Source organism: Aquila chrysaetos, chromosome 2, assembly GCF_900496995.4.
Source record: "Aquila chrysaetos chrysaetos chromosome 2, bAquChr1.4, whole genome shotgun sequence".
Classification (NCBI taxonomy): Eukaryota; Metazoa; Chordata; class Aves; order Accipitriformes; family Accipitridae; genus Aquila; species Aquila chrysaetos.
In genome coordinates this window covers 60,616,439-60,630,773 of record NC_044005.1, presented here as the reverse complement: position 1 = coordinate 60,630,773, position 14,335 = coordinate 60,616,439, and the positions used below count along the sequence as shown (strand labels likewise).

Sequence of the window (14,335 nt, the reverse complement as noted above, 5' to 3'; positions counted from 1 at the left end):
TGTTTTGAATGTATTTTGAAGGCTTAGAGGATGAAACAAGAATAAATGAATCAGAAGAGGAAGAAAGCTTTTGGCATATAAAAATTCTACCAATTCTACGTGAACTGGAAAAAGGTGGGTAACGCTGTTCTTGAAAGGGTGTATTTTCTGAACTATTTCCTGCAGGAAACATGGGACTCATTTGTGTTTACTGCAAAAGAATAACAGTAGTTGGACTATGTAGCCTTTTATGCTTTCCTATGTTCAGTGATGTTGCAGTGTAAAACTGGCCTGGGCAACTCTCACTAGGTGGCCCTGCTTGAGCAGGGGCGGGTTGGACCAGATGACCTCCAGAGGTCCCTGCCAACCTCAACCATTCTGTGATTCTGTAAAAAAAAATACTGGTTTAGAGAAGGTCTTGTCTGATTAAATTACCTTATTTTAGACAACATAGCTCTGCCAGCTTAGCAGTCAGTGATGAGGTAATAATTATAAGAAGAGAGTACTGCACAGATTCACTGTTTTAAGCATAGTCTGTATTGAAGGTTTCAATTAATTTTAGAAAACTAAGGAGATCGTAATGAAAATTTTCATTTGTGCTTAAAGTGTTAGATGACTCAGAAAAGTATGTTGACCCAGAATATTGAAGCAAAACTTAGTAAATGTATGGCTTGAAAGATTGAACTCTGAAATCCATTTTAATATTTCATTCAAAGGTTGTTTAGTTGCCTTCTATAGACATTATATTCATTTGAATGGTGGGAATATAGAAAGTACATTTGTTTTTACAAGTGGTTAAAATTAGGGGATAGATTCTATTTTATGGGATCTTTTGCAGTGTTCATTATAGTATGGTACAGATTAGAATTTTTTTTGCACAATTTTGCAGATGTTGATGAGTGTGAAACACCTGTACAGTACTGAGTGATTCCCAGAATATATGATTATTTTAAAAAGACAGGATTCTCATTCCCACATCTGTCACTGATGTGTAGAAAAACAGTGATCAGGAAATTTGAAAACAGCCATGCAACTTCACGTTTTCCTTGCTTAATGCTGAGATTGTTAAATATGAGCCACCGAGTTAAAGTTTTGCATTGTAAGATATTCTTTATAGGTAAGCAAAATATTATTTAGAGGTAAAAATCTAATCATGTCTTTCCCTTGTCATGAATGTAACTAAGGAAAATCAATTTTCATGCCCCTTTTCCCCAGTCTTTAATTGATTTGGTTAGTGTGTTGGGGTTTTTTTTAGCTTTTTTAAAAACTTGATTATGGCTTAGTTTTTCTAATAATAGATGAAATTATCTAACCAGTTGATTGAATTTAGTACTACAAAAACCTTAAAGTTAAGAGTTTTGCTGCTGCTTGAATATTCACACAGATTGTAACTGAATTGCATTATTGCCTCCTGCAGCTGCGTGTTACATTGTTTTATTTAGGCTGTTTACTGCACAATTGCAGTTTTTCTTATCAAAATGAATATCAGAATTTCATAATTTTAATGTTTTGAGTGGGTCTGTTGCTAATTCAATATTTTAAAGTTTTGTGTGCGGTCACTTGCTTCATATGTTTCAGCTAATTCCCTGCACATGCATTTGGGTCACATCTGTTTTTTTATGTAGTGATAGGAAAGCCTTTTTCTTCCCCTTTCTCCCTCAAAAATATTTGCGGAAAACTTTCCATTCAAAAACAAATCTGAGGTTTAACCTGGAACTTAGTTATTGTCTAAAATCTTATGAATATCGTGCTCTTGAGATGATTGTTATATGACAAAACCAAATAGAACCCCGAAGTCTCTTTTTCTAAAGGAGCAAATAATTTATTTTGTTACATTCCAATACTCAAGGGAGAATAACCTTCAAAAATGCCCCATGGGATGAGTATTAAATAATTTTTGTTGTTGTTGTTAATTTTGATGAAATGGAGTGGAGACCTTTCAGTTTTGGTTCCTTGCCACTCCTGTTTCACTGCTTACTGGAGCAGGGGGTTTAGAATCATGCTAAATTTTGTTAAATTTTCTGTCACGATGGGAGTAGAAATGGAATAGTCATTGCTGTTCCTTGAGTATGATGATGGCAAATTGAGAGCTTCCAGGCACTGCTCAGCATGAGAGGCGAATCCTTGAATCTGCCTACAGGTTTGGGGCCTTAGATATAATGTTTTTTATCATAATTTCCTGTCCATATATATTTCATCACAAGTGCTTTGCCTCCTTGAATATGACTCTATTTCAGCTGTGAAATACATCCTGAGTAAATGCAGAGTTTATACAGGCAGTTTAAGTGGGTTTATATGGTGCTTTATTAGTGTCACCTTATATACAAAAGCAAATGTAAGAAAAGAAAAAAACCCCACAACCCTCACTCTTGAATTTTAAAATAGGCAAGACTTTTCCTTTTCCCTTTAAAGTAAACATGTACATGATTCCATTGTGTTGAGACGCAGATTTTGTAATAATTTACTGCACGTTTTATTTTTGTATTTTTAAATAGTGTCTGAGGGACTCAGGTTAGGAGGTAGATGACTTTTTTGTCAATAAGCCAACAGTCCACTCAAATATATCTTGTACCTCTACTATGCATTGGAGAGTTCCAACAAGTTTTTACATTCACTTGTTCTTAATCCCAGCAAGGTTTGATATATTAGGTTATGTCTATGGGCAGAAAAATATTTTTTAACTGTCTCTTTTTCACATGTAATGTTTGGTGGAGCCCTTTAAAGAATATATTCAGAATCACAGTTTCCTGGTAGACATTTGGTCAATCTGATTATTAAGCATTAAAGGTGAGTTTCATTTTAGCTTCAGGTATTATTTTGGCTCTGTGATTTCTTGGCTTGAGTCTCTTCTTTTTGAAAGAGCAGAATAAAACTGTTTCTGAGGATCGTATTACCATTTTAAGAGATTTATTGGGCACCTTGTTTTTGTAGTTTTGCAACCCATTCTTTATTTGTTCTCCTGTGTCTTTGTCTATTGAGATGCTCTGGAAAAGGTGGCACTGATAATTATTTTTTATTTTTCTCTCCCTTCTAACCCCCTTCAAGTAGAAGACAATATAGAAAATCTTTGTCTGGCTTGCACCAAGCTCTATCAAGCCTTGAATGAAGAAAATATGCTTGGAAAAAGATTAAAAAGAAGAAGTGTGCTTCTGAAGACATTATATAAACTTGTAGATGTTGATTCAGATCCACTTTGCCTGAAGCTAGCAAAGATTATTCTGGCTGTAAGTGTTTTAAAATGCTGTTTGGTAGAATGTGAAGCTCAAAATTGTGAATTACAACTTGCATTTAATTTTTCATTTCATACTCCTAAACTGTGTCTAAACTAACCCTTTCCTAAGCACAGTTTCTTGCCATACAGATACTAGTCTCCCATTCATCCAGATCAGCACTTGTTGGAGCCTATTTTTTGCAGAGAAATTACGTCTGGGGGAGGAAGGAGGGACACAAAATAGGATAGCTGGTGTATGGCTGCAGGAATTTTGCATAGGCATGAAAAAGAGACAGTGTCCTAAGCTGGGATACACATGCAGGGACTTAAACAAAACAATAATTTAAAAAATTACACATAGAAATAGAGCTTAGTTTTTGAATAATGTCTTGATCTTATTAAGCACCTCTATCTGAATATACCACAATCATTTTTCTGGAAAGTGAGTAAGTGTAATTATCTCTTTCTCTAGTATTTCCAGTTAAAATTCTCAGTGAAGTTGGTGCTTTAGTGTCTATAGACAGTCACTGGTGAAAGGATACCAGCTAGTGTCGTGTTGTAGACATTTTAGTAATTAATATGTGTTGGGCAGGAGTGTGTTCTCCTTTAAGGTAGCATGTGTTGTTTTAATCAGAAGATATAATTATATATTCAGATACTACATAGATGTTAAGTGGTGCTTATATAAAAAAAAGTTCTATTACAGACATTTTTCTGTGGAGTCTTTCAAAAATCATGAACAAGAGAAGAAATTTCCCTTGAAATGCAGAGGAAAGGAAGAGATTTGTCATTGTATTTTTAACATTTTTACTTCCCTTTCATTATCTCTCAATGACCTTTAGTACATCATAAGATCTTGTTTTCTGATATTTGAGAATAACTTTCATTATGACATGTACCGTTGTACTGGAGTTCTTTGTGGTATGGCCATAGATGCCAAACCAGTGAATCCTGTGCAGAATTTCTCTGTAAGAGTGAATTAGAGAAAAAACTTGCAAGTTATTGATATGCTACCTGCAAAAAATAAATAAAAAGTTTATGTATCATCTGTTATTTTGAAATCAGTCAGCACAGTTTGCTAAATAGAGTTAAACTAGCTAGGTTTCAGAGTCCCTTAATTCTGCAAACTTTTCACTTTGGCTCAGTGTAGTGTCAGGGTTTCAGGTGGAATTCAATAGTTCTGTGAGAATACAAGTTTGCCATGGTGTCTGAACTTGTAAAATGTTATGGTGCATTTTTGTATGTAGATTTTAGCTGTGATTTTTATGTCTTTTACTTTCTTTGCAGATGAAAGTGGATGGAAAAAATCTCCTCAGTGTTTGCAAGCTTGCATTTAAAATTTGCAGGAATGAAAAAAATGATTACATCATTCAAAATGATAGATTATTGGGTATGTATCCTGTTCTTGTGTATAAGTTAGGTGTTGAAATTCAGTAGTTAGATTGATCATTTTTCAAGAAACATTCTCAGAGTTAACTTAGTCATGCACTAAAAATTGGCTCCTAGGTCAAACTAACAGTCCACCTAGTCCAGTATTCTGTGTCTAATGATGGCGAAAGGGGATGCTGTTTAGGGAGAGCATGGAAGCCTACGTGTTTTCTGTGATCCATTTCCCCTGTACTACCCCAGGATCCAGAATTGTTACATTCTGTTACGGACATTAGATGGTGCATCCCTGCCTAATCCTTCTTAGTCTCTGTTTATAGATCTTTTGTTCCTTAATTTGCCTAATTCCTTTTTGAACTTTCTTATTCTGTCTGCCTCTATGATCTCATAGAGCAACAAGTTCCAGAAGTTCTCTGTCTGCTGTTTTAAACGTATCTACTTTTCATTATGCCCCTGCTTGTAGTTTTGCAGGATTTGTAAGAGTTTCTACAGTCAGCTTACCCTCCGCCTTCATGATTTTTTAAACCGCAGTCATATCATACATGTCTGCCTTCTCTTCAGACTGAGGCACCTCAGGATTTTAGCTCTTTCTTTGAAAGGATACTGTGTCATTCTCTCAGTTGTTTTTGTAGCCCTTCCCTGTACCTTCTCCAACTCCAGTAGATCCTTCTTGAGATGTACAGAACAAAACTTTCCATAGAAGTCAAGATGTGTCTGCACCAAACTTTATAGAAGTGAAATAATGGTGTCTGTGTTGTTGGCCATCATCAGGAAGCATACCGAGAACAATCATTGGCGTTTTTTAGCTGCTGCTGTACATTGAGCCAATGGTTTTGGAGAATTGTCAGCAATGGCTCCAAGATCTCTTTCATGATTGTAACTGTATTTGTGTCATCCACACACACCATGCAAATATGAGAAATATTAAGAAAATGACAGTGTATGAATGATACTCTGTATTGATTGATGGTCGTTCCTTTCACTAAAACTTCATTATGTTTTATTAACATAGGCCTTGACCTTGCAAGCATTTATTGCATGTGCATAAGTTAAAACGCATGTGTATATCTGCTTAAATAAATGAGAGTATTCATGGTCTTAAAGTTTAGTATGTGAGTGTTGTCAGAAATAAAGACCAGATAAGCCTTTCCAGTAGTAAGATCGACAAGAAAGGACTTGGAGAAAAGAGAACAGCTCTAATTGCTCAGCTGACTTTGAATACTGAAAACTACAGTTTTGTAGAGATTAGCATCACACAAAAATCTGAACAGGTTGAGTGGCTATGGCTGTGTAAGCATTGGGTTTTTTTGCTCTGATTTCCATCTTCACTCACTTTTCTTTCACTTGCTCTTTTTTCCCCTTTATTTTAAAAACTACTGAAGGAAAGAACATTTTTGGTAGGGTTTTGTTTGTTTGTTCATTCACTCTTTATGTTTTGGAACCACTTTATCCAGGCCAAAGACATGAACCTGGGTTATCAGCATAATCACCCAGATTCCTGTTGCAGTCACGGGGTTATAGATTCAATTTCTTTTTCTTCTTCTGGCCCTGTGAACTATTTATGTGCAGTGGAGCAGCTCCAGTAGAAGAAAGAAATTAACCGTTCATCCCAAAAGAGACAACTACTGTTGAAGACCCTGTTTGATACTGAGTAGGGCAGGGACCTGAAACTGATTTCTCACATTCCCACAACCCAAGTGATTTAGCTGACTGCTAGGCAGTTGGTGAGAGTAAGAGTTTGAGCAAGAGCCTAGAGTGTGTGTACTTCATCTGTGTACACCCATATACTTGGAGAGAGTTTCAACTTCAGACAGAAAAAACTTTAGAAATCTCTTAAGTTTAATGAGATGGGAAAATGTTTTTATTCCACTGGATGGAACACAGGAAGCAGAAGTAAATATCGGTTTCAATCAATTACTAGGAATTCAAAAGCATAAAATTGGTTAGGATTACTTATTTATTTAAGATACACCCACCAAATTCAGAGTGTCTCAGCTTGACTGTGAAAGATACATTGGGCTTGTGCTAACAACTGTTAATTTTAACATTTCAGATATCTGACAGTGGTAGCATAAAGCAAAACTTTTACAGTAACTTTACCTATATAAAAAGTAAATTTTAAAAAGGCTATGAATAGAATTCAAGTGTGATATTTGAATTGGGCACCTGTACCTTTTAGTGCTCCATTTGAGATGCTTTAAGACTTTGATTTTTAAGGAATTAGTGGGAAGAAACCTCTTTAGAATGTCTCAAGTTTAGTACACAAAATTCCAGGCACACACACAATCAGCTTTGCAAATCTTGACTGAGGATTTCAATGATTACTGCTGTATGTTTACAACTGGTGCTGGTTCTTGAAGCCTGGGAGAACAAGTCAGGCCCATTCTCTTACTCATCAATAACTGTTTCTTGGTTTCAATCCAAATACCCAATATTTCTAGCCCACTTATTAGAAACGCAAGAGTTCAATCAGGTTTTTTTTCCCAATTGTTAATCTCTTCAATGACCGGACTGTATCACATATAGTTGTTAATATTAGGCTTTCTGAATAATGATTTTCCTTTTAGATTGTTTGTTGGAGGTCCTGAGAACTGAAGATCTACAAAAAAACAATGAAGCTCTCCTGTATTGCATGGGAGCTATAAAATTAATGTCTGGAAATGCAGTACTCCTTAATGAAATGGTCAACAAAGGAGCTGTTGAAATGTTGCTGCAATTAATGAAGCAGATTAATAATATAAAAGAAAATGACACATATTTCTCCAACTTGGGCCACCTATTAGTCCAGGTTAGCATTTACTTTTATTTCTAAAAGTACACTCTTCAAGGGCAAATTAAAAAGGTAATTAGAGGAGATAAGCTACCTCCGTGTGCCACCGACAGAGTTGTACCTGTATTTGAATAGACTTTTTTTAAGAAGTTTACATGAAGTTGTTCAGGACCTAAATTTAATTATCATAGATATTTTTGTGTAGTCCATTTTAAAGGCTTTAGAAATTCTGAAGTTAATAGAAATATTTTTAGGTACCTAATAAAACCAGTTTCTTTTTATTACTTTATGGTGCTGACAATGTTCTGGATATTACCATAAACAGATAAAACTGTGTTCCTTGTCTGAATTCTTTAAACTGAAATAATAAATACAAACCGGCTCTGCAATCCTGTAGGAGATTACAAAAAGCTTTTTATTACAAGAATAATGCATTTTTAAAAATACATAGGAAAATAGAGTTACGTTTCTTTGCCAAACTGTATTTGAAGAACGGGAATTTAAGGAAAAGGTAGTTGTAAAAGCCAACACTTTTGAATCTTTTTGAAGGCAGCGGGTTCAAAACTATGTTTTCACTTATGAGGTACCTTGATGAGTGGCAGCTATGAAAACTAATCCTTTACCCTAAAACTGTTTCAACCTTAGTGTTTTAGGAAAAAATGGTTACGTAGCTAAATCTTAAGTTATGCATAGGTTGTGGGCTTTTTTGTATTTGTCAAGGATTTGCCGGGTAGATTCCTGGCATTTGTCTTGAAAGTTATTGATGTACAGCTTAGCAAATGGTGTAATTGTAAGCTTTTCGGGACTTCATAGGAAAATATATTGGACACTTTTCTGAGGTAGTTTTTACACTAAATTTCTCTACTAATTATGCCAGATTTCTTTAATTCTCTACTAACATACAAACAAGGGATTTCATACTTCTTGAAATTATATGAGAATACAGATAGCTTACATCATCATGTTACTATTACTGATTTTTGTCTGTTTATTTTAGTGGAGCTATGAGGTATGTCTCTCCTGAATAGTGTGTATAATCTTAATACAAACATAAACAGACTGGGAGATACTATGAAGCACTGAATGAAATGATGTGGCTTAATACTTAGTTTGGCTAAGGAAGTCCCAAAGTGACAAAATGCTAAAGACTGGGAGAATATATGATGAAACTGGAAGTTTATGCTTGTTGTGTTCCTATTTTGTTTCCTATCTGGTCCTGTCATCATTAAGTTCCTATATGAATCACAAAATTCTCTTCTGTATACTTCTGTCTTTAGAATTGGGAATGTTAACTTCCTTGTGGCACTGTGAATTCTCCAAACAATTCTAAAATAATCTGTGCCATTTTGTTGATATCATACCTTATATTCTATACAAAAATGGTATATGGGCTTTGCAAGCCTTCTTTTTCCAGAGAAGGTGTAATCAAAGTTTTAATGACTATATTTTTCTTGAATGCTGCTAGTTAGACTTTGTAAGTCCCAGTACTGCTGCAGTGCTGCCTTAGGGTATCAGTTTAGTTAGAAACCCCCTTTTGAAAACTATTGAGGCGGGATTGTGGGTCCAGAATAGATTCTGTTCTCGGTGTAATTTTCAAGGTGATAGACAGTGACTTAAAACACCTAAACTATAAGAAAAGTAAGTTTAGGTGAAGAAGTAGGATATGATGCCTCACATACAGAAGCTGTACAGTCATTTCAGTGAGTGGAAATTTAGGTTGTAGTTTTGGTAGGCATTTTAAAACCTAAATTAGAGAGATGTATCCTGTATCTCTTTTCACATCTATATAGTTTAAAAATATTTATCCTTCTGAGAGCAGGAACGGGATGATTAAAAGCAAAGCATATTACTTACTGGAGTTTGCTGGCTGCTTTTGGCATTAATCATATCATACATATAATGGGAATCCTGTTGAGTAAAGAGATGGAAATTTATGTTAAATAGATTTAAAAAGAAGTTTTTGCCAGTTGGGGCATTTAAAAATAACAAATGATGTCCAAGTAATAAAACTAATTAATCAGATTATTTTCAGCTGTCTGACTAGTTGTCTGAACTTCCCCACAACTCTGCAGAAATGTTTTTTCTTCCATTATTTGTATGTGGATAACTTTAATTTTTTTAATCAAAGGTTTAATTTGCAAATGTGTGAAAGGAAAATGTTACATTTTATGCTTTTTTTTGGTCATTATTATCTGCTGTTTTCAGTATGATTGGAAGTGTAGCAAAACTGTTTTGTACAGTTTTGAGTAGACTGGCTGTTTCTAAGAAGGCCTCGAGTATTTTGTGGAAAAGTCAATACTGACAGCTGTCTCTTATTGAGGTTGCTGTTTCACTTGCTTGTATTCTCTTCTGTAGTAGTACATATACTTCATTTTTCTTCCTCTTGTGAGAAAAGTAGTGATTTCTGCTGCTACAGAATTCCTGTGTGAATTTCTCATATCAGTTTCTTAAATCTATATTAATGTGCACCATTTCTTCTATGTGAGTTAATTGTTCAGTCATCATAGGCAGATGTAGGAATAGTTGTTTTCAGGGATACAGCATCGAAGAAAGTTTCTTCTGTGATTCATGTCTTCAGAATAAAGGAGGTTTTTGTGGCATACTCGTAGCAAAAGGTCAAATATCCAGTGACATGCAGAAGTAATGAATAAATACAAGTCTTCAGGAATAGAGAGCAAATGATATTGGAGGAGAAAAACACCTTAAATAGTCACAGTGGTCTCTGAGGGAGGCTCTGCCATCTCTTAATCCTGATAACTGAAGTATCTCAGTTAACGGGGACCAGCTCTTCATTCTTTAACTGTATAATTGCACAATCACCAGATGGCAGTGTTATACATAATCTTGCCAGGTCCTTTTTGTGGGAATAAAGTCCCTTTCTGATTTCTTCGTTGTTACACAATGGATTTTATGCAGAAGTCCCACAATACAAGAATAAAAATGTTTGCAATAATAATTACTTTTCCTAATAGAGGACATGAAACCAAGGTCGTCTTTGACTCATTTTATGTTGCTTCACCTAATAGTCTGATTATATTTATATAAAATATGGTAATGCTTAATCAAAAGCCAAGGCTTTTGAAGTGTCACTAACAAGACTTAACAAGTACTTCATGTTCCTTAATTGAAAACCACTTAAATGTCTTCTCCTTTAAAAATAGCATTTGTCTGCTGTTAAATTTTCTGTTTGGGTGAATTTGATCTTTCACATGGTAACATAAGGATTAGGGCTGGTGGGGATTGCTAGAGCCAATTGTTATGCATTTCTCCCTGAAGCATGGTGTCTGCTTGAAGCAATCAGAATCTCTCTTGCATTCATGTGCTGTTTGGCTAGCATCTATTATTTTTTAATTTATACTCTTCAAATTTCACTTGCATACTAACTGTTCTTTTGTGTATATATACTTCTATGAACTTCTGAATTTCATTGTCTCGCACATTTAAGTGTATACGTTTTTTTGCATTGCTTTTCCTTTCCAAACTCTCTTTGTGTGAAGTTGCCTCTTGAGAGAATTTACCACTGTGGGATTTTGAACCATCTAACTGTCTCAAAATTTTATTCTCTTTTTGGAGACCTCTGCACCACTATCTATTGATAAAGATATTTTTTTTTTCATCATCTAGTATGTAAGTCTCTTTCCTGCAGTGAAAACCCTGGTCTGGGTTTGAACAACACTTTTAATATATGGTTTATCCTTCATTTCCTTTATGTGAAGTTTAGCTAGAGCTCAACAAATATCATCCTACGCTAGCTGTGAACATCTTGTATGTGAGTGCTGAATAGAGTTTTCTGTGTCTATTCCATTTGGCAGGAATTTTTCCACCAAAACTTTTGAACAAGTGAAAGTATTTGATCAGAGTATTTTTATTTTAAAATATTTCTTCAGTATTGTGTTGATTTTTGAAGCATCGTGACTTGTGAAAGAATGCATATCTGGAAGTGTATTCTTTGCAGTTGTTTAGTTAAAATAACAAAAAACTCCAGGTGTCTTCTTAAATTGTGAGCAATATGAAGCAAATGGTAACAAACAGGCTCAGTTTCTGTTTATTCTGAATATAGTATACATTTCATATTTAGCGCTGAAGTTAAATCCATTCACATATCACGTTCACATGATCACATAATTTTTTCCCCTCTGTAGCTTGCTTCTCCATTTTGACACATTGTTCCTTCTCCTGTTGTTCCATTACAGGCTATCTTGTGGTAACTGAAGACATGTACACTTCTGGCAAATTTGTTGAAGTAGGACAGCGAATTTGAAAGCTGCTGGAGAATGGACAGAGCAGTGCATAGAATCCTATGAGCAAAAGCTCCTCAAACTTAACCTGCTCTTTGTCAGATTTTTCCTTTAAAATTAGCAATTACATATCACTGGACAAGCAGTCCAATTCGGTGATAAAATACTTAATATCTAGAGGTTTTTGTGATTACAAACAATTTGAACAGATTTAAAACCAAATTGAAGTTAAATACTTTATTCATACAATAAGGAAAATTTGAAGAATTCCCATATTCACATTAGATTATATGACTTCACATTAATTTTATAGTAAATTCTGGTTTAGATCAAAAGTTAACTTACATGTCATTGCCTGTCTGACCTTGGCATTTGAATACCCTTACCTTGGAAGAGAACCAGAAAATTTCAAAATATGCAATAGCTGATTCATTTTGTGTATCTGTAAGTGATAGATATTTTATGCTTAAAACTCCTTGAAATAGAACAGTATCTTCTGAAAATATTTTGGTTTCTCCAAAATAAACTTGAGGACTTAAGCTTTTAATTTTTGTATTGTTTGAATAGTGGATTTCTCTTGATCTTGATAAACTTTTAAATTTTTTTAATGAAAATAAATTTTATTGTCTTTTAAAATCAATTCATCTTAGTTTGCAACTTAGAGTTATTATCAAGATATATATCGGTATGAATTTGCAAGACTTAATGTCTGATTTTGCAAATTTACATTTATGCAAAAAATCACTTCAACTGTCCACAGCATTTCACCTAATTTCCAATTGGTCTATGGTTGTATACACGCATACAAGATTTTAAAACATATGAAAGGTCATGTTTCCCTCAAAGAAGGAGGTTACGTGCAGGCACAGACCAGCATCAATCTTCCATTTTCAAACAATTATTCCAATATACACAATTTTGTTACACATTTCCTGTTATAATTTATTGGTAGATACATACCTGCAGAATGCTAACAGGGGGTTCAGACTGCCTTAGACGTTATAAATGAGATCTGAGCTTTATTAAATTTTCAGAACAGTGTGGATTCTGTTGTAAACCGCTGTGATTAATAAATCTTTAAATATTCTATATGCAGCTGACAGCTACTTTGCGAAACTTGGCTGACTTGCCTCCGGCAAGACACCAGCTCCTTTGCAGTGGTGCAGTCTCTGAGCTCTGTGCGGCGCTAGAGCGGCGTGTGGATGATAAGGATGTATGCATCTATATTGTCAGGATATTCAGGTATGTACAGGGGACAGTGCTATTTCTGCATGTAGTCAAGTCAGTGTTACTGCTTTGAGTGACCTCAAAGGGGGCAGGATCAAGCACAAAAATGGGAAGATTTACATTGATTTTTTTTTTTCTAAAAGCGCTGTATAGTTTTTAATGATTTTGTATGATAATTGTGTCTTTATTAATACTGATAGAATTGTTTAATTGTAGCCATACAACTTGGATTCATTGTCCCTGTGAAAAGTGTTTTGTTGTATTGTGTTATTCTTCGATCCCACGGATTCTGACTGAGATTTTTAAAGTACCATTTCTTATATTTTAAAGCTGTGTAAATTAAGTATTTATTAATCCTATTTTAGGACATGTTTTAAAAAAATTGAGAGAAAATACACAAGCTTAAGTTATATCGGGGACTGCTTATTGTGAAATAAAATACAAAAAAAGAAAACGTGATCAGCGTTCATTGTTTTGAGCTGTCACAGAGTGTTTGAGGAGATTAATCTGTGGGATCAGGGCTTGAGTGTGCAGACGAAAATGCTGAAAGAATCTCAGTTTTATGAGCAGCTCAGTGGCTATTTCCCAAGATGTGCTTTTTAGAGGGAGATCAGTATGAATGAATCACCCCAAAAGATCCTTTTGTAGTCTGAATGGTTTCTTAGTCAAAAATCTTCCAGTTACCAAGCACCAGCTTGCAATATCCAATGCTAAACAGACTTGCAAACAATTTAAGGATTTTGAAGAAGTTGTGAAATTAACTGTTGGTAATTTCAGGAGGAGTTGGGTTACAAGCACAATTTATGAATGCCGTTCTGGAGGAAGTCTTTGCCATTGCTGCTTTGTTATTGTATTGAGTCATGTTGCCTGTGGCTTCATGTTCATTGAGATTCTGCTATGGACTTCTCTTCCTGTTCAGCCCCTCCAAATTATCCATCACATCCTCCCTGCTAGATGAGATTGGGTTGTGTTTTGAAGAGCAGCTACATAAGGGACTGTCATTCCTTCCTCTCCACAGCTAAAAATAGGCCAGTCTGGTCCTTTGCTGTTTGTGCTACCTGTAAAGCATGTGAATTGCTTCCCCAATTCCATGCCACCTTGTCCACATCTGTCTCTCTAATTTTGTTCCTAAAAATAAGTTGAGTTCTAGCAATGATTACAGCACTTCAAGTATATTTACCTCTTCTAAGGAGAGAGCATTTCTTCTACTTGGAAAATGCCATGAAAAGTGGGGTAATGCAATGGGTTTGTAATTAAATGTAATCGATACTTACACTGTAATTCTGACAAGGACATTTACTTGATCTAGAATTCAATACGGAGCAAAAGTAATTTGTCTTATTTAAAGTTTCCTACTGCTTCAATTTTTTTTCTTAAGTTTAGTGAACTGCATGCTCCGAGGATACAAATTAGCCATAAAATCAATTTAATTGGCTCCCTGGAAATTGCAGTCACAAAAAAAAAAAAGAAAACCCATTATAGTATGCAGTACAGAGCACAGATCTGAATTTTATTTTGTCTTCT

The 14,335-nt window shown here is 34.9% G+C and overlaps 1 protein-coding gene across 5 annotated transcripts in view; it reads left to right on the top strand.

Annotated features, from left to right (window-relative positions):
- Nucleotides 1-14,335, top strand: part of ARMC2 (armadillo repeat containing 2) — a 66,870-nt gene that overhangs the window by 27,481 nt on the left and 25,054 nt on the right. For all 5 annotated transcript variants that reach the window (XM_030033658.2, XM_030033639.2, XM_030033648.2 and 2 more), the window contains 5 exons: nt 22-114; nt 3,028-3,203; nt 4,478-4,580; nt 7,144-7,364; nt 12,681-12,826. In XM_030033658.2, the coding sequence (XP_029889518.1) occupies nt 22-114; nt 3,028-3,203; nt 4,478-4,580; nt 7,144-7,364; nt 12,681-12,826 (739 nt within the window). The remainder of the gene's footprint in view (nt 1-21; nt 115-3,027; nt 3,204-4,477; nt 4,581-7,143; nt 7,365-12,680; nt 12,827-14,335) is intronic.